This window comes from Ochotona princeps, chromosome 8 (genome assembly GCF_030435755.1).
Source record: "Ochotona princeps isolate mOchPri1 chromosome 8, mOchPri1.hap1, whole genome shotgun sequence".
Classification (NCBI taxonomy): domain Eukaryota; kingdom Metazoa; phylum Chordata; class Mammalia; order Lagomorpha; family Ochotonidae; genus Ochotona; species Ochotona princeps.
This window is the reverse complement of record NC_080839.1, coordinates 13,624,688-13,641,787: the sequence shown is the minus strand read 5'-3', so window position 1 is coordinate 13,641,787 and position 17,100 is coordinate 13,624,688. Positions and strand designations below refer to the sequence as shown.

Sequence of the window (17,100 nt, the reverse complement as noted above, 5' to 3'; positions counted from 1 at the left end):
TCTGCTGCCTTGCCAGACCATAAGTACAGGGCTGGATTGGAAGCTGGGCAGCTGGGACATAAACAGTCCTGAGCCGTATGGGATGCTGGTGCCTGCAGGCAGAGGATTAGCCTGTTGAACCACTGTGCTGATCTTGACGTTTCATTACATTAAATGTAGTGTTAATTGGCTGCATTTTTGTTTGACATTTATGAAATTTAGATACAGATTCATTGAAGTATGAAACTTGGTTACAAACACAAGGAATTGAAGAATTAGGAGGTAAACATTTGTATAGCCACTACTGAGGTTAAGGAGCAGAATGTCAGTGCTAGCATTATGGCATAGAGGGTAAAGCCACAGCCTGAGATGCAGGCATACTATGTGAGCACTGGCTCCTGTCCCAGATGCTGCACTCCTGATCCAGCACCCTGCTAACGGCCTGGGAGAAGTGCTGAAGGTGGCACAGCTAGCTTGATGGGCCTCTGCTGCCCATGCGTGAGACCTGGGTGTAGCACCTGGCTTTAGCCTGGCCCAGCACTGGCTTACTCTCTGTCTCTGCTTTTCTCTGACTTTGAACAGCCTGCCTCCTGTTCCTGCCATTCCCACAGACATTATCCTAACTTTTGCTTGTTTTCATCATTAGTTTTTTTTTTTTTAAAGATTTATTTTATTTTTATTACAAAGTCAGATATACTGAGAGGAGGAGAGATAGAGAGGAAGTGGAGCTGCCGGGACCAGAACCAGCAGCCATATGGGATCAAGGCGAGGACCTTAGCCACTAGGCCACGCCGCCGAGCCCTCATCATTAGTTTTTGTAGTTGTGTGTCATAAAGAATGAGTTATTTTATTTTCTTTGCGTATGAATCTTTAAAAGTTTTGCCGTGTGCTGTTTCCCAGCTTACTTACTTACTCAATATTATACTTGTTTTATTTTTTTTGTCTATCATTGTTGTTTACTCATTCACTGTCTACAGTGTTGTTTTGTTCCATCAAGCTTAATTTTTATCATCAGGGTTATTCATGTTGTTTCTGATTCCTCTGTTAAATAATCCTTGAAACAAAATCTTGTATATGCTTCCTGGTTTTTAGGGAATATGTGTGTGGTACTTAGCACGTGGTACGAGATTGCTTTTCAGAGGGTAGGTTGTGTTGACGTAGAGCTTCTCCTCCTGCTTTGTGCCTGTAGCAGTGCATGAGGGTTTTAAATATTTTACATTCTTGCTGAACTATAGTGCTGTTTGTCCCTCACACCATCCTCAAAGTGATGCTCCCTGAGGGTGAGCAGTTAGGTCCCCCTTGGCCTTTACTGAGGGGGTGCATCCCGGGCTGCAGTTTTTGTCATGGTGTTTGTCTACAGTCGGTTGCTTGCTGTATTTAAATGTCATCCTGTTGGGTTATTCTTTTCCTAGTTCTTTGGGAAGCAGGATTTCATGGGTCTTCTTTCTTTTTTCTTTTTGTCTGCTGCCATGATGTCTCAGTTTCCCTAGCACCCAGGTCAGAAAAACCCAGGGCATTCATTGTCATGTCACTTTCTGGGTCCTGAGTTCTCCCTTTGCCTTTCTGAATCGTGTGATTTTATATAGAATAGCTAGGACTTTAACTTAGAAAAAGTGTGATATCTGTCTATTCCATCTTGTTTTGGCTGTTGGAATTTTGGTAGGGATTAGGATAAATCCTAAAGAAAGAATAATTTACATCTTTGTAATGTTTACTTTTTTGATCTACGAACAGGATAAATTCACAAGTATTATGTCAGATGTGTCTTATGTCAAATTTATCCCTAAATATTCCATAGTTTTTTTTTTTTTTTTTTTTTTTTAAGATTTATTCCATTTTTATTACAAAGTCAGATATACTGAGAGGAGGAGAGACAGAGAGGAAGTGGAGCTGCCAGGATTAGAACCAGCGGCCATATGGGATCAAGGCGAGGACCTTAGCCACTAGGCCACGCTGCCAAGCCCAATATTCCATAGTTTTTAATGCTACTTTAAGTGTTACTGTTTTTAAATTTTATTTTCTTTTTTAAAGATTTATTTATTTTATTACAAAGTCAGATATACAGAGAGGAGAGACAGAGAGAAAGGTCTTCCGTCCGATGTTTACTCCCCAAGTGAGCCGCAACGGTAGGTGTGCGCCGATCCGAAGCCGGGAACCTGGAATGTCTTCTGGGTCTTCCACATGGGTGCAGGGTCCCAATGCATTGGGCCGTCCTCGACTGCTTTCCCAGGCCACAAGCAGGGAGCTGGATGGGAAGTGGAGCTGCCAGGATTAGAACCGGTGCCCATATGGGATCTCGGCGCGTTCAAGGCGAGGACTTTAGCTGCCAGGCCACTGTGCCGGGCCCTAAATTTTTATTTTCTAAGTGTTCTTGCGGTATATAGGAAATCTAATTAATTTCTTTTGTATTTATTTTTAATATTCCAATTTGGGTAAACTATCTTTTGAACTCTGGTGGCCTCAGTCACTTTATGGTTCTGTTGTTTGCTACTTACACATTGAGGATTTATAGGATTTCTTTCTTTTTTTCTTTCTTTGAGGATTTATTTATTTTTGTTGGAAAGGCAAATTTACAGAGAAGGAGATACAGAGAGAAAAATCTTCCATCCACTGATTCACTCCCCGAGTGGCCACAATGGCCGGAGCTGAGCCCATCTGAAGCCAGGAGCCAGGACCTTCTTTCAGGTCTCCTATATGGGTGCAGAGTCCCAAGGCTTTGGGCCGTCCTTGAATGCTTTCCCAGGCCACAAGCAGGGAGCTGGATGGGAAGTGGAGCAGCTGAGACTGGACCGGCCCTTGTCTGGGATCCTGGTACTTGTAAGGCGAGAGTTTAGCCACTGAGCCATTGCATTAGGCCTGATTTCCTGACAGTCTGGTTCTGCACGTTCAACTCAAGTCTAGCTTCAGGTCATTGTCTTCCGAAGTCTGCTTAACGGCCATTCCAGCTTTCTGTTGACTAGTTGTAAGAGAGTTTACAATATGTATGTATGTATGTAACTTGTCAGAATCTACTCTTGTCAGTATGATACTATATAGATTGCTTTACTCTGATATACTTATTTATGTTTTAGCGAAATTTTTATTTAAAAGGCAAAGTTAGGGAAAGAGAGAGATTGTTCTTTCATTTGCTCTTTTGTTCCCCAAATGGCCTCATTGGACAGCTGTGCTACACTCCATCTGTATCTCCCATATGGGTAGTACAGGCCCACCCACCTGGAACTTCCCAGGAGGATTAGCAGAGAGCTGGATCAGTCGTGAAGCAGCCTGGACTTGAACCCACACTAACATGGGATGCTGGTGTAGATGCTGCAACTTTAACCTTCTGAGCCAAACACTGGTTGCTATCCTATGATTAAGCTGTCTTACGAAGTATTTGCCACCTCATAAAAAACCACAGTCGACAATATTACAGTTTTTGGTTTCAAATATCAAACATTAAATATTCTAAAAATATGTGAAAATGATTCTGTGTTCTAGCTTTGCCTTTTCATTTTGAATCATACTGTTGTTATTTTATTGCAAATATGCTGACCATAGTTTCTTATAGGTTCCTTTTATCTGAGGATGGTTTTGTTTTTTTACTTTCATTTCCTGAAGGAAAATTTACTGGAATGTAGAATTCTGAATTTTGAAAAAGGTGCTATTTCTGGCCTCCATTGGTTCTGATGAAAGATTTTTTTTTTCTTTTGGACTTGCTATCCTTGGTAGTAATACTTTTTTTTGCTCTGTCTACTTTCAAAAATTTTTCTTTGTTCTCAGAAATTTGACTTTCATGTGTCTGATGTGGCGTGGGTGTCTTTGGATTTAATAGCGCTAATGGTTTGTACAATAGCTTGCAACTATAGGTCTCTCAGTGTGGGAAATTATCTAGACATTTTTTGACAAATATTTTGCAGCTTTGTGCTTTTTTTCCTCTCCTGGTTTCTCTAAAGGTAATAAATACTATTTTGCTCTTGTGCCACACACAGGCCCCCCAGGCTCTGTTTATGTATTTTTCCATCTTTTTTCTTCCTTGTGTGCTTCCCTGTTGTTGTAGGGCAAGGTTGAAAGCTGAGACTCCTCCCTCGTCCCCAGCAGCTGCACGGATGGGAAACTGCGAACTGCTTCCCCCTGAGTTTTCCAGCTAGGTGGGGCTCTGCGGCTGAGGTGCCACCGAAGGCTGCAGCGGGCTGTGCCCCGTCGTGGGGCGTGAGTGCCATGCAGTCTCCAGGTTACAGCTCCTGGGGCAGAGGAAGAGGTGGCTCGGGCTTTGTTTCTTAGTTCTTGCCAGGAGTAGTGCAAGTGTTGTGTCCTGCTTGGTCAGTCTTTTCTCAACACTTGGGCTAAAAAAAAGCAAGATTTCCTTGTGATCTCTTTTGTCTGTCTGTGCACCTGTCTGGGTGTGAACCCCTTGAGAATCTAAGGCCAGAAACGTAAGGAAGTGAAAAGGCAGAGCAAAACCTAGAGGATTCATCATTAGATCCCTCTTGGGGTCTAAGTTCCTAGCCAGTCTGTATTCCCTGCCTTTTATAATTAATTGAATTATAAACTTATGTAGTATTTTTGTTCTCCTTTGGTAATTTGTGGGAAGAATAGCATTGAATGTGTTTGCTGTTTTCTTTTTATGAACTGGGAGATTTTATTTTTTTAGAGTTTAGTTTAAAGACAGAGTGACAGAAAGAGAGAAGGAGAGACAGAATGACAGAGATTGATTGTGCATTTGCTGGTTTATTACTGAGATGACCACAGTGGCCAGGTGTGGCCAGGTTGAGTCCATGACCAGGAACACCATCTGGGTTTTCCACATCAGTGGTATGGCCAAACACTTATGCCATCTTCCAGTGTCATCTCAGACTCATTAATAGGACACCTTCGACTTGAACCACAGCATCAGCCTTGAACTGGGGGGTGTGTGTTTCTGATAGGTTTTTAAAAACTATACTAGCTTTCACTATCTTTTTCCCCCTCACTGTTTTTAAGAGAGAGAGAGAGAGGGAGAGAGAAAGGCATCCACTTGTTTATTTATTTATTTTTTTTAGATTTATTTTAATTACAAAGTCAGATATACAGAGAGGAGGAGAAACAGAGAGAAAGTGGAGCTGCCAGGATTAGAACCGGTGACCATACGGGATCCTGGCACGTTCAAGGCGAGGACTTTAGCCACTAGGCCATGCCGCCAGGCCCCATCCACTTGTTTATTTTCCAAATGTCTGAAACAGCTGGGGTTGGGCCAGCCTGAAACCAGGAGCCCAGACCTCAGTTGAGTCTCATTTGGGTGGCAAGGACCCACATGCTTGAGCCGTCACCTGCTGCCTTCCAGGTGCACATGGTCAGGAAGCCTGGACTCAAACCCAGCATTGTGGTGTGGGATGCAGATGTCCTGGGTAGGGTTTCAATGGCTGTGCCAAATGCCTACATTCTTTTTTTCTTTTGAAAAATTTCTTTATTTTTATTAGAAAGGCAGATTTATAGAGAGAAGCAAAGACAATGATATTCTGTTTGCTGGTTCATTCCCCAAGTGATCACAACGGCCAGAACTGAGCTTATCTGAAGCCATAAGTCAGGAGCTTCTGTGTCTCCCACACAGGTGTAGGGTCCCAAGACTTTGGGTCGTCCTCGACTGCTTTCTCGGGCCACAAGCAGGGAGCTGGATGGGAAATGAAGCAGCTAGAATACAAACCGATGCCAGTATGGGATCCCAGTACACAAGGCAAGGATTTAGCCACTAGGCTACCACACTGGATCCTCATTTTTATTTTTTAAACTTAAGGATTTTATTTGGGCAACTTTCATTAATATATTAATAGAAATGTGTACTGTTAAATTTGCACTTAGTTTTGTATAGCTTTTAGTCTTACCAAGTTTTCAGACTGAGTATGAATTTGTGTTTTGTCTTTCCTGAGAACCTTATGGATAGCTAATAAATAATACCAGCTAGCTTGAATTGTCAGCTCCTTCTTTTAAAGCCAATAAAGCATTTATTCCATTTTATGTAAAGTTATTTCAAGAAAGACAATTTTAGAGTCCAGGCTGAAAACAGTTGGTGAGATGGAGAGTTTAAATTAGGTTGAGTTTGACTATTGTGACACAACAGGTTAAACCACAGCTTGTGATGGTCATCAATCCACATGAGTGCCAGTTCAGGTCCCAGCTCCGGTGCTTCTGGTCCAGCTCATGCATCCTGGCAGATAACAAATAGTGATCTCTGGAACACTTAGGTGAGGTACTGGGTTCCTGGCTTTGACCTGGCTCAGGCCTCCTCTTGGTGGATATTTGGGAAGTAGATGGAAGCGCTCTGTCTCTCATTTTGTGTCACTCTGCCTTTTTGTAGATAAAAATAAACATTTTTTTTTAAATTGGGTTTGATTGGACTGGGATTGTGGTACAGCAGGGTAAACCACCAGTCCTGACACCGACATCCCATGTCAATGCTGGTTTGAGAACTGGCTGTATGTACCACTTGCAACCTGGGAAAGCAGCAGAAGACACTGTTCCCCACATGGGAAACCTGAATGGAGTTCCAGGCCCCGGGTTGCAGCCTGGCCCAGCTTTGTGGCCATTTGGGGAGTATACCTATGAATGGAAGATCTCTCTCTTTTCTCCCTCTCTTTGAAATCCTGCCTTTCAAATAAATAAATACATCTTTCTAAAAAAATTAGGCTGAATTTGATTTCTTCAAATATCATGAAGGCTCAATTTTCAGCTCCTGGGGTGCAGTTAGGGTTGTGTCTCTTTGCCTGGAGAGTTAGTTAACAAGGTTGCCATGTATATCCTCTGACAGCATGGAATCCTGATGTCTTTACCACCAAAAAGGTAGAAAATGTAATATGAAGACTTCAGTATAGTATCTCGAGTATATTAGTACTCCCCACTGAGCAAAAGAAGTCCCCAGTCATGATGACAAAATTGAGCCAATAAAAACCATAGTATGATATTTGCAGTAAGATGCTGGAATTGGATTGTTTAGTGAACTTTCAATTGTTTTTAATTGTGTTTGACGACCATAAACTGTGACATCCCAAAAGATAATATGTGCTTATTTGCCTTAGTATTTTACAGAAGAATAAGATACATTAAAGCCATTGTCTTTTGCAATCTTTTTATTACCCAAAGGTGGGAAAGGTTTTTATTCCTGGACTGCCAGCTCCTTCCCTGACAATGTCCAACACGATGCCTCGGCCCAGCACTCCTCTGGATGGTGTCAGTACTCCTAAACCTCTTAGTAAACTACTTGGATCAATGGATGAGGTAAGAGGTGGAGTAGGTGTTGCCAGAAGTTATTGCTGCTTTAAAAAAGTTGATCAAATATTAATTCTTTCCTTACTTCACTTAATTGTAGCAAATTCTTAAAGAATAAATGTTTTTAAACATTGATAGTCTAGTTAACATAAATTGACCTTTCGTGTAGTAGTGTACTTTATGAAGATGCTAGTGAGAGGAAAATAATACATTCTTCTATTGAGGAACCTCACACTTTATTTGGGTGGAATAAATGCACTATTTTTATAATAACTTATGACCTTGTTTCCTGTACTTTTGTAAGTGAAGACTTATGAATGGGAACAGGAAGTGCCATAGTAGACTCTTTGATAGTCAGAAACATCCTGATGAAATGTTGGGGCCCAACCAAAGCCTCAGCTCTGGGAGGCAAATCTAGCTCAGTGTCTGTAGGTAGAAAGAGCCCTGCAGGGCAGAGAGAGGTCACATGGGACTGGATGAATGTAGGAGGTGAAGAGCGTTTCTTTTGTCAGTGTTACTTATGACTCCATCTGCAAGCAAACAAGTCCTCAGTACATCTGTGGATTTTCTGTGGGGTCTGCAGAGCTGGGGGTGGGTGATAATCATGACTCTTGTACGAGCATTTTTTGTGTTCTAGGCACTGTTGCTAATGCTTCATTGTGATCAGTTGATTTAATCCCTGAAATAGCTCTTTTTTTTTTTAAGATGGAGGTATCTTGATCCTTGTTTTACAGATGAGCCCAATAGGGCATTTGCCTGTTACTTGTCAGCTTCTAAGTTCTACAGTGGTAGAATTGGTTTCATATAATTTGTAAGGTTCTGTTAAAGGGAGGAAGGATGAAAAGGTCATTTTATTCCAAATGCAACTGTCAGGGCATTACTGGTTTCGGGGAACAGTGAGTGTCAGAATCTGGTTTTGATTGGTATATCTCAGACTTAAAGATCAGGAGACCAGTTGGACTGTACAGGAGGTTGTCTGTGTCGATAGAAGAGCTGTGAAGAGAGTCAGCTAGAGGAGCATGTGAGGCAAGGAGAGATGTGACTGAAGATCCCAAAGAGGTGGAAACAGCAGTGTATCAGCTCGTTGGTTTTATGATTGGGTTGGGATGGGGTGCTGAGGAACAAGGCCTATAGTTTTTTTTAACAACATGGATAGGTAGTCCTGCTGCCTGAGTTTGGAAGCCCAGAGAAAATAGGCCTTTTATCAAAGACATCTGATTGTAGGGGTTGAAGAGCAGCTCAGAATGAAGAACAGCACTGCCAAGTTTGGGATAATATCTAGATCTTCATTTTATTTTTTTTATGCATATACAATGTTGAGATGATTCCCTTCAAGCCAGTACATTAGCAGAACTCTTAGAAGGGTAATCGGAAAAGCTCTAGAGCATGATTTGGAAGATTTTATTTTATAACGAAAAATGTTTTCTAGCTTTTTCAGCATTTCCTAAATCCAGGAAAGGTGGTTTCTGCTAGCTGGGAAAGCACCGGGATACCATGGCGCATCCTGTTGGTGGATAACTTTTCCGCTTTTTTGGCAAGACTGTAAGATTCAGAGCCAGACCACTGGAGCTGAATTGTTCTTGGTAACTGTTGAGGTAGAAGCAGGACCATACCAGGTACATCTTAGGCCTCATTGACTCTAGGCATTGATGATATCTCCTGGAAATCTATACATGGAATTACAGTGGACATGATGGGAGATATGAAATTAGAAGGCTCTGCCTGTATGCAGTAACTAAGATCATTTAAGGTTTTTATTACACATTTGTAGTTATTATATTCTTATATTTTCAAATGTTTGCCTATAAGGGAAATACCACCAAATGTTGGTATTGTCTCTTTGCTCTGCTTTCCTTGGGTCTTATTCCCTGGATTTTGTCTGTCTTGGCTGCCTCTAGTCACAGTGGAAGATGACCAAGAGGCCTGCTGCCTTCTCCAACTCTTAGCGGTAGCTTTCCTGTCAGCCTAGCACATGCATCCCTTCCCACCAGAAATTGCATGACGTCAAGCAGAAGAAGCTGGATAAGTGTGTCTGCCCACCCCACAGTTTCCTTCTCTCTTGGGCATTGTTTCTGTAGTCCATGCTGCCTCCACAGCCTGGCCGTGCCAGCAGTCAGCTGCTTTGCTGTGCGTGCACCTTTTCTGGCTGTTTGCGTGAGGATCCTTGTCTGTTGCAGCGAACAGCATTGTAGCTAGTGCACAATAATTTTGTTCTGTAGCTTTGATTTCTCCAAAAATGCCTCATCTGATTTGTTGGTAATTTTTTACAGGTTGTTCTGTTGTCCCCAGTTCCAGAACTCAGGGATTCTGCCAAACTCCATGATTCTCTCTGTACTGAGGACTGCACTTTCCAGCAGCTTGGCACTTATATCCATTCTGTCAGGGATCCTGTCCATAACAGAGTTACTCTAGTAAGTAAACCTTTAAAAGATGAGCGTGCTGTCCAGGAGATGTGAGGGATTTGTTAGAATGCAGCATTTTGCCTGAAAAATGCAAGCAAACATTTCTCATGATTTTAAAAGTCTGTGTGATGTGTCATTTGTTTTCACTGTTTTACCTCTAACTTTTTTTTTCAAAGATTTTTTTATTTTATTACAAAGTCAGATATACAGAGAGGAGGAGAGACAGAGAGAAAGATCTTCTATCCGCTGTTTCACTCCCCAAGTGAGCCGCAACGGGCCAGTGCGCGCCGATCCGAAGCCGGGAACCTGGAACCTCTTCCGGGTCTCCCATGCGGGTGCAGTGTCCCAATGCATTGGGCCGTGCTCGACTGCTTTCCCAGGCCACAAGCAGGGAGCTGGATGGGAAGTGGAGCTGCCGGGATTAGAACTGGACCCCATATGGGTTCCCGGGGCGTTGAAGGCGAGGACTTTAGCCGCTAGGCCACGCCGCCGGGTCCTTACCTCTAATTTTTAAATTTTCTAAAGTTATGTTTAAAAACTTACTGACAAAACTTGTTCAATAAGTTGAATTGTGCATTGACAAGACTTGTCTTTCATTAATGATCAGTGATTTTTTTTTTTTGGTGATGCTGATTCTTGGTGTCCTATAAAAATCAGACATTTTTTATCAAGAATTTTTAATTAAGTTATTCAAAGAGTTAGAATGTTTAGGTTCTACTTACTTTCTCTTCTGTGTTCTACTCTTTTCACTAGGAACTAAGTAACGGCTCCATGGTCAGGATCACTATTCCTGAGATTGCCACCTCTGAATTAGGTATGATGGGGAGTCAGATCTCACTTCTGTGCATTCTCAGTTTGGCTTATAAGATGTGGAGTAATCGCTGATATGCTTACTAATTAGAGTTTTAACATTTATTTAGTTATTTTTGAAGTACTAAGAAGTCATAATGCAGAGAAGTCATATTGAGCTTGAAATTCTTTTCCCTTTGTATCTATTTATGGTATAAGGCTTGACTTTAGTTGAAGGAGGGGCTGGTGCTCCTTGTCTGTGATCTCGTGTTGAAGAAACCACGTGGCAAGATTATAATATATGGAGACATGCCTCTTGCAAGAGCCTAAGCAGCTAAAATATTTCGTGGCATATTTAATGACAGTTTTAATCCTAAAATAAGTTCCTCAACTTTCAGTAAAGTATGGTATTAGCATAATTGCCTAATTGAATAGAACTTAGTCTTATGGTCAAAATATGGTCATAATAGAGTCATAGTATTTTAATAAATACTAGAATCTGCTTGAATTACTACAGAAATGCAATTTGGAAGACTCTAGGGAAGAAGAGTTCTGAACAGTGTTGTGGTTTATACTTACTTAGGATCCAGTTGTGGTGTACTTGTGTATCCCGCTTTCTCACACGGGTTGCCCTTTGCTTCTCACCTTTGCTGTGTGTGTGTATATACAGCAGTGAATGACGCCCCTTGAAGCATGCTGAAATTAATCTTTGCTTCCAACAGTACAAACATGTCTGGGAGCAATTAAGTTTATCCTGCCGAAAGAGGTGGCAGTCCAGATGCTTGTGAAGTGGTACAATGTTCACAGTGCTCCCGGAGGGCCTGGTTATCACTCAGAGTGGAATTTGTTTGTGACTTGTCTCATGAACATGATGGGCTATAACACAGACCGCTTAACATGGACCCGAAATGTAAGTAACTATCGTTGTTATGTTCAAGAATTATTCTGTTATCAACGTAATGTCTTAACTGGTAATAAATATAACATTCAGAGTAGCAATGGGCATACCTTATTCAAGCTAATGGAGTAATACTAAGATTTATTGTATCTGTATGAAGAGTCTTTAAAAATCATAGAAAGTACATGTTTTTTAAAATGTGGATGTTAAAATTATTTTGCACCAAACCAAGTGTCTTTCATTTTTTAAAAAGGCCATTAAATGATTTATTTGACTTTTTTCAAAAATCTATTTATTTTCATTGTATTTGAAAGGTAGAGAGATGCAGAGAGAGATATCTTCTGTCTTCTGGGACTGGTCCAGGCTAAAGCTAGAAGCCTGGGCCTTCATTTGGGTCTCCCACGTGGATGAGAGAAAACTAAGTGCTTGTATTGGCAGAAAGCCGGAGTGGGAAGCAGAGCTGCTGTAACGCAGGCACTCTTGTGGGCTACCAGATGTCCCAAGGAGCATCTTAACTGCTAAGCCAAACGCTCACCCCAGCTTGACTTACAAAAAAAAAAAAAAAAAAAATTACTCATTTATTTGAAAGGCAGAGAGACAGAGAAGAGACAATGAGAGACAGAGAGAGAGAGAGAGATCTTCCATGCAGTCGTTTCCAAATGGCTGCAGCAGCCAGATCTGGGTCAGACTAAAGCCAGGAGAATACGAACTCCATCGTATTCTCTCACATGGGTGTTAGGGGTCCAAGTAGTTGGACCATGTTCTGCTGCCTTTCCAGGTGCATGAGCAGGAAGGCAGAACCAGAGTAGAACAGCCAGGATTCAAACTGCTGCTCCAGTGTGGGCTGGCAGAGTTTAAGAAGCAGGCTCCACTGCCCTGTGCCATCCCAGAAACATATGTTTTAATTCTCTTTTTCACAGACTATTTGAAGTATTTTTTTAATGATGTATTTAGTTTTAGTTGAAAGACAGATTTTACAGAGAGAGGAGCGTTAGAGTCTTCTATCCACTAGCTCACTCCCCAGATGGCTGCAGTAGCTGGAGCTGAGCCAATCCAAAGTCTCCCTTGTTGCAGTACCCAAGTGTCTGGACCCTCCTCTGCTGCTTTCCTAGGCCATAGCAGAGAGCTGGATCAGAAATGGAGTAATTGGGACAAGAGCAGGTGCCCATATAGGATGCTAACACCATAGGGTGGAGGAATATCCTGCTGTGTCACCACATTAGTCCCTGAAATATCCTTGAATATTGTAAATCTGTAATAATTAAAGATATAATAGTGTTTTAGTCTTTTTAGTTTACTAAGGTATATTTGACTCTTTTAATTTAATGCTTTGTAAACGACTGAAGTTTTGCTAGGATTATTTTAAAAGTCTTTTTTAAAAATTATTTGTTTACTTATTGTTTTATTTTAAAGGCAGAGTTAAAATAGAGAATGGGAGAGAATGAGAAAGAGAGATCTTCCATCTACGAGTTAATTTCCCAAAAGGCTGCAGTAGCAGGGACTGTAGCAGCTCAAAGCTAGGAGTCCATAGCTTCTTCCAGATCTTCCATGTGGGTTCAGGGGCCTAAAAACTTGGGCCATCTTCTGCTGATTTTTCAAGTGCATTAGCAGGGAGATGAATTGGAAATGGAGCAGCCAAGTCTTGAACCAACACCTTTATAAAATGCCATCATTGTAGGTGGCAGCTTAACCAACTATGCTACAATGCTGACCTCGCTAATAATCTGGGTTTTATTATACAGAAATTGAATTACAGAGATTCAGTTCTAATTTGATCAAAACTGGGAGTAGAATGTTTGGTATCATGGCTTAACTTTTTTTTTTTAAAACATTTGTTTATTTGAAAGGCAGAGTGATAGAGTTAAAGATCTTCCATTTGCTATCATACTCTTTGAAATGGCCATAGTTGCTGGGCTGTGCCAGACTGAAGCCAGAAGCTTGGAATTCCATCCGGGCCTCCCACTTGTGTGATAGGGGCCTCATATGTTAAAATCGTACTTGGACCAGCTTCTGCTGCTTTCCCAGGCAAGTTAGCAGGAACCTGGATCAGACAACCAGGACTCAAATCAGTGTTTATATGGGAGTGCTGCAGGTGCCAGCTTAACCGCCTGTGCTGTAATGCTGACCCCCTAGGCTTCTTAGCTAGGACCAGGCTGTCCTTTTAACCACATATTGTTTGGTATGATGAGTGTTCCATCCCACATGCCTGCCTTGTTAACGATACAGTTGTAGCCCTCTCCTTTTTCCCCCAGACACTTCCTCACAGGTGCTGGTGGGTGATTTATAGTAACATCAGGTTTGTGCGTTGAATGTTGCTGATTTCTGAATTTGTTCAGCTGGTAAGTTGACAGTAATACATTTATGATTTTGTCTGCTTTTGTGGGGTTATTTTTCAGTTTGATTTTGAAGGATCGCTTTCTCCAGTCATTGCGCCCAAAAAAGCAAGGCCTTCAGATACTGGATCTGATGATGTAAGCATTATTACCATGTCACTCTAAGTTAGTTTATGGTTGTTTGTACTGGTTTTCCACATTTGTGGTATTCCTCTAACTGTGTCTGTATTTCCAACATCTACTGCTTTATTTATTTAGATATGAAATAGCAATTAATTGGAAGGGTAGATTTGTTGTGTTTTCTATGGTCATTTTTTATTTTTGTTGTTAATCACCAGAAAGTTATTGTGCACATGGGTAATGCGTCCTGATTTTAGTTGGGTTTATAGGTATTTTATTGCTAAATGACAGCATTTACCTTTCTATGCAGTGTTTTTCTAGTTTGAGTTCTCAGATGTATCAGATTATAAGATAGTTCCTTTTTTTTTTAAAGGGTTTATTTATCTTTATTTGCAAGGCAGAGTTTTAAAGAGAAGAAGAGATGGAAAGATCCTCCACTGGTTCACTCTCCTAATGGCTGCAACAGCCACATCTGAGCCAGTCCAAAGCCAGGAGCCTCTTCTAGGTCTCCCACATGGGTATAGGATTCCAAGGCTTGAGCCATGCTCCATCGCTTTCTCAGGTCGCAAGCAGAGAGCTGGATGGGAAATGCAGCAGCCGGGACATAACCTGGGCTCTATGGGATGCTGGCACTACCGAGTGAAAGATTAGCTTGTTGTGCCACTGCGCTGGTCCCCAGATGGTTCGATTCTTAAGAAGCCCCAACATTCTTTTTTAATTTTTTTCCTTAAAAAGAAATTGGTTTTATTTGGAAATGTTACAGAGAGAGAGAGAGAGAGAGAAAGCGAGAGAGAGAGCAGTCTTTCATATGCTGGTTCTCCATCTGCTATATAACAAAGCCAGCCTCCTAACATCTCTTTATTTGAGGTGTAAATTATGTAAATAAATCCTTCTATTTTATATGTGTGTATATAAAGTATACACACACATATAGATACCTATGTATTTAATTAAAAAAAAAATCTGTTGAGAGACAGATGGAGACAGAGCGTGCTTCCATCAACTGATGCCTAAGCACCTGCAGTGATCAGGAAGGGCTGGTCCAGCGCCGAACCCTGAAAACTCGAGCCAGGTCTCTGTGGGGACCGCAGGGCCCACCTACTTGAACTGTCGCCAGATGCCCCTCAGGATCTCATTGACAGGAAGCTGGAATTGAGAACCGGGGCCTGGAATAGAACCTAGACACTGATGTAGGATGCAGGCATCTTTATTGGTGTTGCACCAACTGCAACGTGTTTTGCACATGAGCTTTCTGCTTTAAGTTTGTGTTGAGGTTGTTTTATCTTAGTGTGTGCCTTAATAGTGTCTTTGGATAGGCAAAATTTTCAATTTTGAGTGTCCAGTTTATCAGGTTTTTTTTCTGTTTAATTCTTTCTATATCTGGAACAAGAGTTTGAGTTATCATAACTCCATATTAAGCTTTATAAAAACACTAGTAAGTTCCAAGTTATGTAAATAGCATAAACCATATTCTGTGAACATAATGCAGTAAATCACAAATGGAAACCAAAGTAGACCAAGTGCTTGAAAAATGAGAAGTCAGTCTGAATGTAAATATAATAATATACACTGAGTACTAGTAGACTTCACTGTTGCAAAAACATAAATCACTAAACCTGCCCGTCTGTGCCTCCCACCTGTCATTCTTTGTGCCTGGATTCAGAAGCATAGCTCAAGAAAATCTTAGAGTGTCTTTCTTAATTCCTTTGTTATTAGTTTGACTCTTTCCCCAAAGTCCTTTCCTTAAAATGCAGGACTGGATTTTTAAAAAACGGGTCTTATGGTGGCTTGTCTTAATGCTTTGTTTGGCATCTGGCGATTGCTTGGTTATTTTGTAGCTGTTTTTTTCCTGTTACGGACTTAATGTGAATATGGAACTTGAATTGTGCGCAGTGAATTTGGTTATGTTTTTAAATGGTGATGTAAAAAGGCATTGTTTAAAGAGTTAACTTGTTCCTTTTCACCTTCTCAGGACTGGGAATACCTGGTAAATTCTGAGTACCACCATAATGCTGAGTGTCACCTGCTGAGCCAGTCTCTCTGTTTGGGTCCTCTGAGAGGCTCTCAGACGCAGGACGAGGACTCGTCACAAAGTCTCTGTCTGGATTCTTCTACACTTCTCTTCAGTCATATACCTGCAATTTTTTTTGTTCTTCACCTTGTCTATGAGGAGCTTAAATTGAACACTCTAATGGGAGAAGGAATGTGCTCCCTGGTTGACCTTCTTGTTCAGTTGGCCAGGTAAATATTGTCCTTGGATCAGGAACTGCCAACAAGTCCTTAGGTAACCTTCTTTTTCAAGTCCTCAAATAGAAATCTTGATGAGTGTCTGAAATCTGCCTTCTCAAGAAGCCAGGGTATTTTCTATAAACCACGGAACGGTTTGCCAATCCTGGTTATGTAAGGGCCGGTTGCCATCTGTAATGTTTGGTTTTTGTCCTAAGATTAGCAAAAAGCCATGAGAAAATGTGGATGGCCTGTTCAGCTTTTCATTTTGAAAAGATATCTGGCTAGACTGTGGTGTAAGTTCCATCATCAATCTGCTGTTTCATGATAACCTGTATATTCAGATGATGCTTTATGGTTAACAGAGTCGTAGTTCATACACAATGTAGGTTTTATGATCCCTGTTTTGGTGTTGAGGGAACGTTGCCCAGATTTCCTGAGTTTATGCCAGTTGTGAGCTGTTTTTTACTCTGCTTTTCTTGTTGTATTCTGTGGTTGTCTCCATCTTTCAGGTAGTTATCGAATTTTTGGGTAATTCTGGTTACATGTTTCAACAGCATTTTTAGCACCCTGTGCTTGGCACCAAATTCTTCTTCTTCTTTTTCTTTTTTTTTTTTTAAGACTTATTTATTTGAAATGCAGAGTTGCAGAATGGAACACAGAGAAAAAGAGACCTTTCATTTGCGGGTTCGTTCTCCAAATGATCACAGTCTCTAGGCTTGGGCCAAGTCAAAGTCATGAGTTTCCCATATGGGTGGCAGGGCTCCAAGTAATTGGGCCGTCTCCTCAAGCACGTGAACAAAGAAGTGTATCCAGAGTGCAGGAGCTGGGGCTTGAACTATAACTCTGGTCTGGGATTGTTGCAGACAGTGGCTTAACCTGATGTGCCACAACAATGGCCCATGTCCCTAAATTTAGTGTCATACATAGATATTATGTCTCCATGACCCTTTGTACTAATGCAGTTGAATTCCAGATATTAACGTCTGGGTCTGGTGCAATGACTCAGTGGCTAAATCCTCATCTTGCATGCACGGGGATCTCATATGGGTGCTGGTTCATGTTCTAGCTGCCCTACTTCCCATCCAGCTCCCTGCTTATGACCTGGGAAAGCTGTGGAGGACGACCCAAAACC

General features: G+C 41.4%; 1 protein-coding gene across 3 annotated transcripts in view; it reads left to right on the top strand.

Moving 5' to 3' along the window:
* ANAPC1 (anaphase promoting complex subunit 1) overlaps positions 1-17,100 on the top strand; it is an 86,690-nt gene that overhangs the window by 18,534 nt on the left and 51,056 nt on the right. For all 3 annotated transcript variants that reach the window (XM_058667620.1, XM_058667621.1, XM_058667619.1), the window contains exons 14-19: positions 7,072-7,206; positions 9,468-9,608; positions 10,353-10,413; positions 11,111-11,298; positions 13,683-13,757; positions 15,712-15,980. In XM_058667620.1, the coding sequence (XP_058523603.1) occupies positions 7,072-7,206; positions 9,468-9,608; positions 10,353-10,413; positions 11,111-11,298; positions 13,683-13,757; positions 15,712-15,980 (869 nt within the window). The remainder of the gene's footprint in view (positions 1-7,071; positions 7,207-9,467; positions 9,609-10,352; positions 10,414-11,110; positions 11,299-13,682; positions 13,758-15,711; positions 15,981-17,100) is intronic.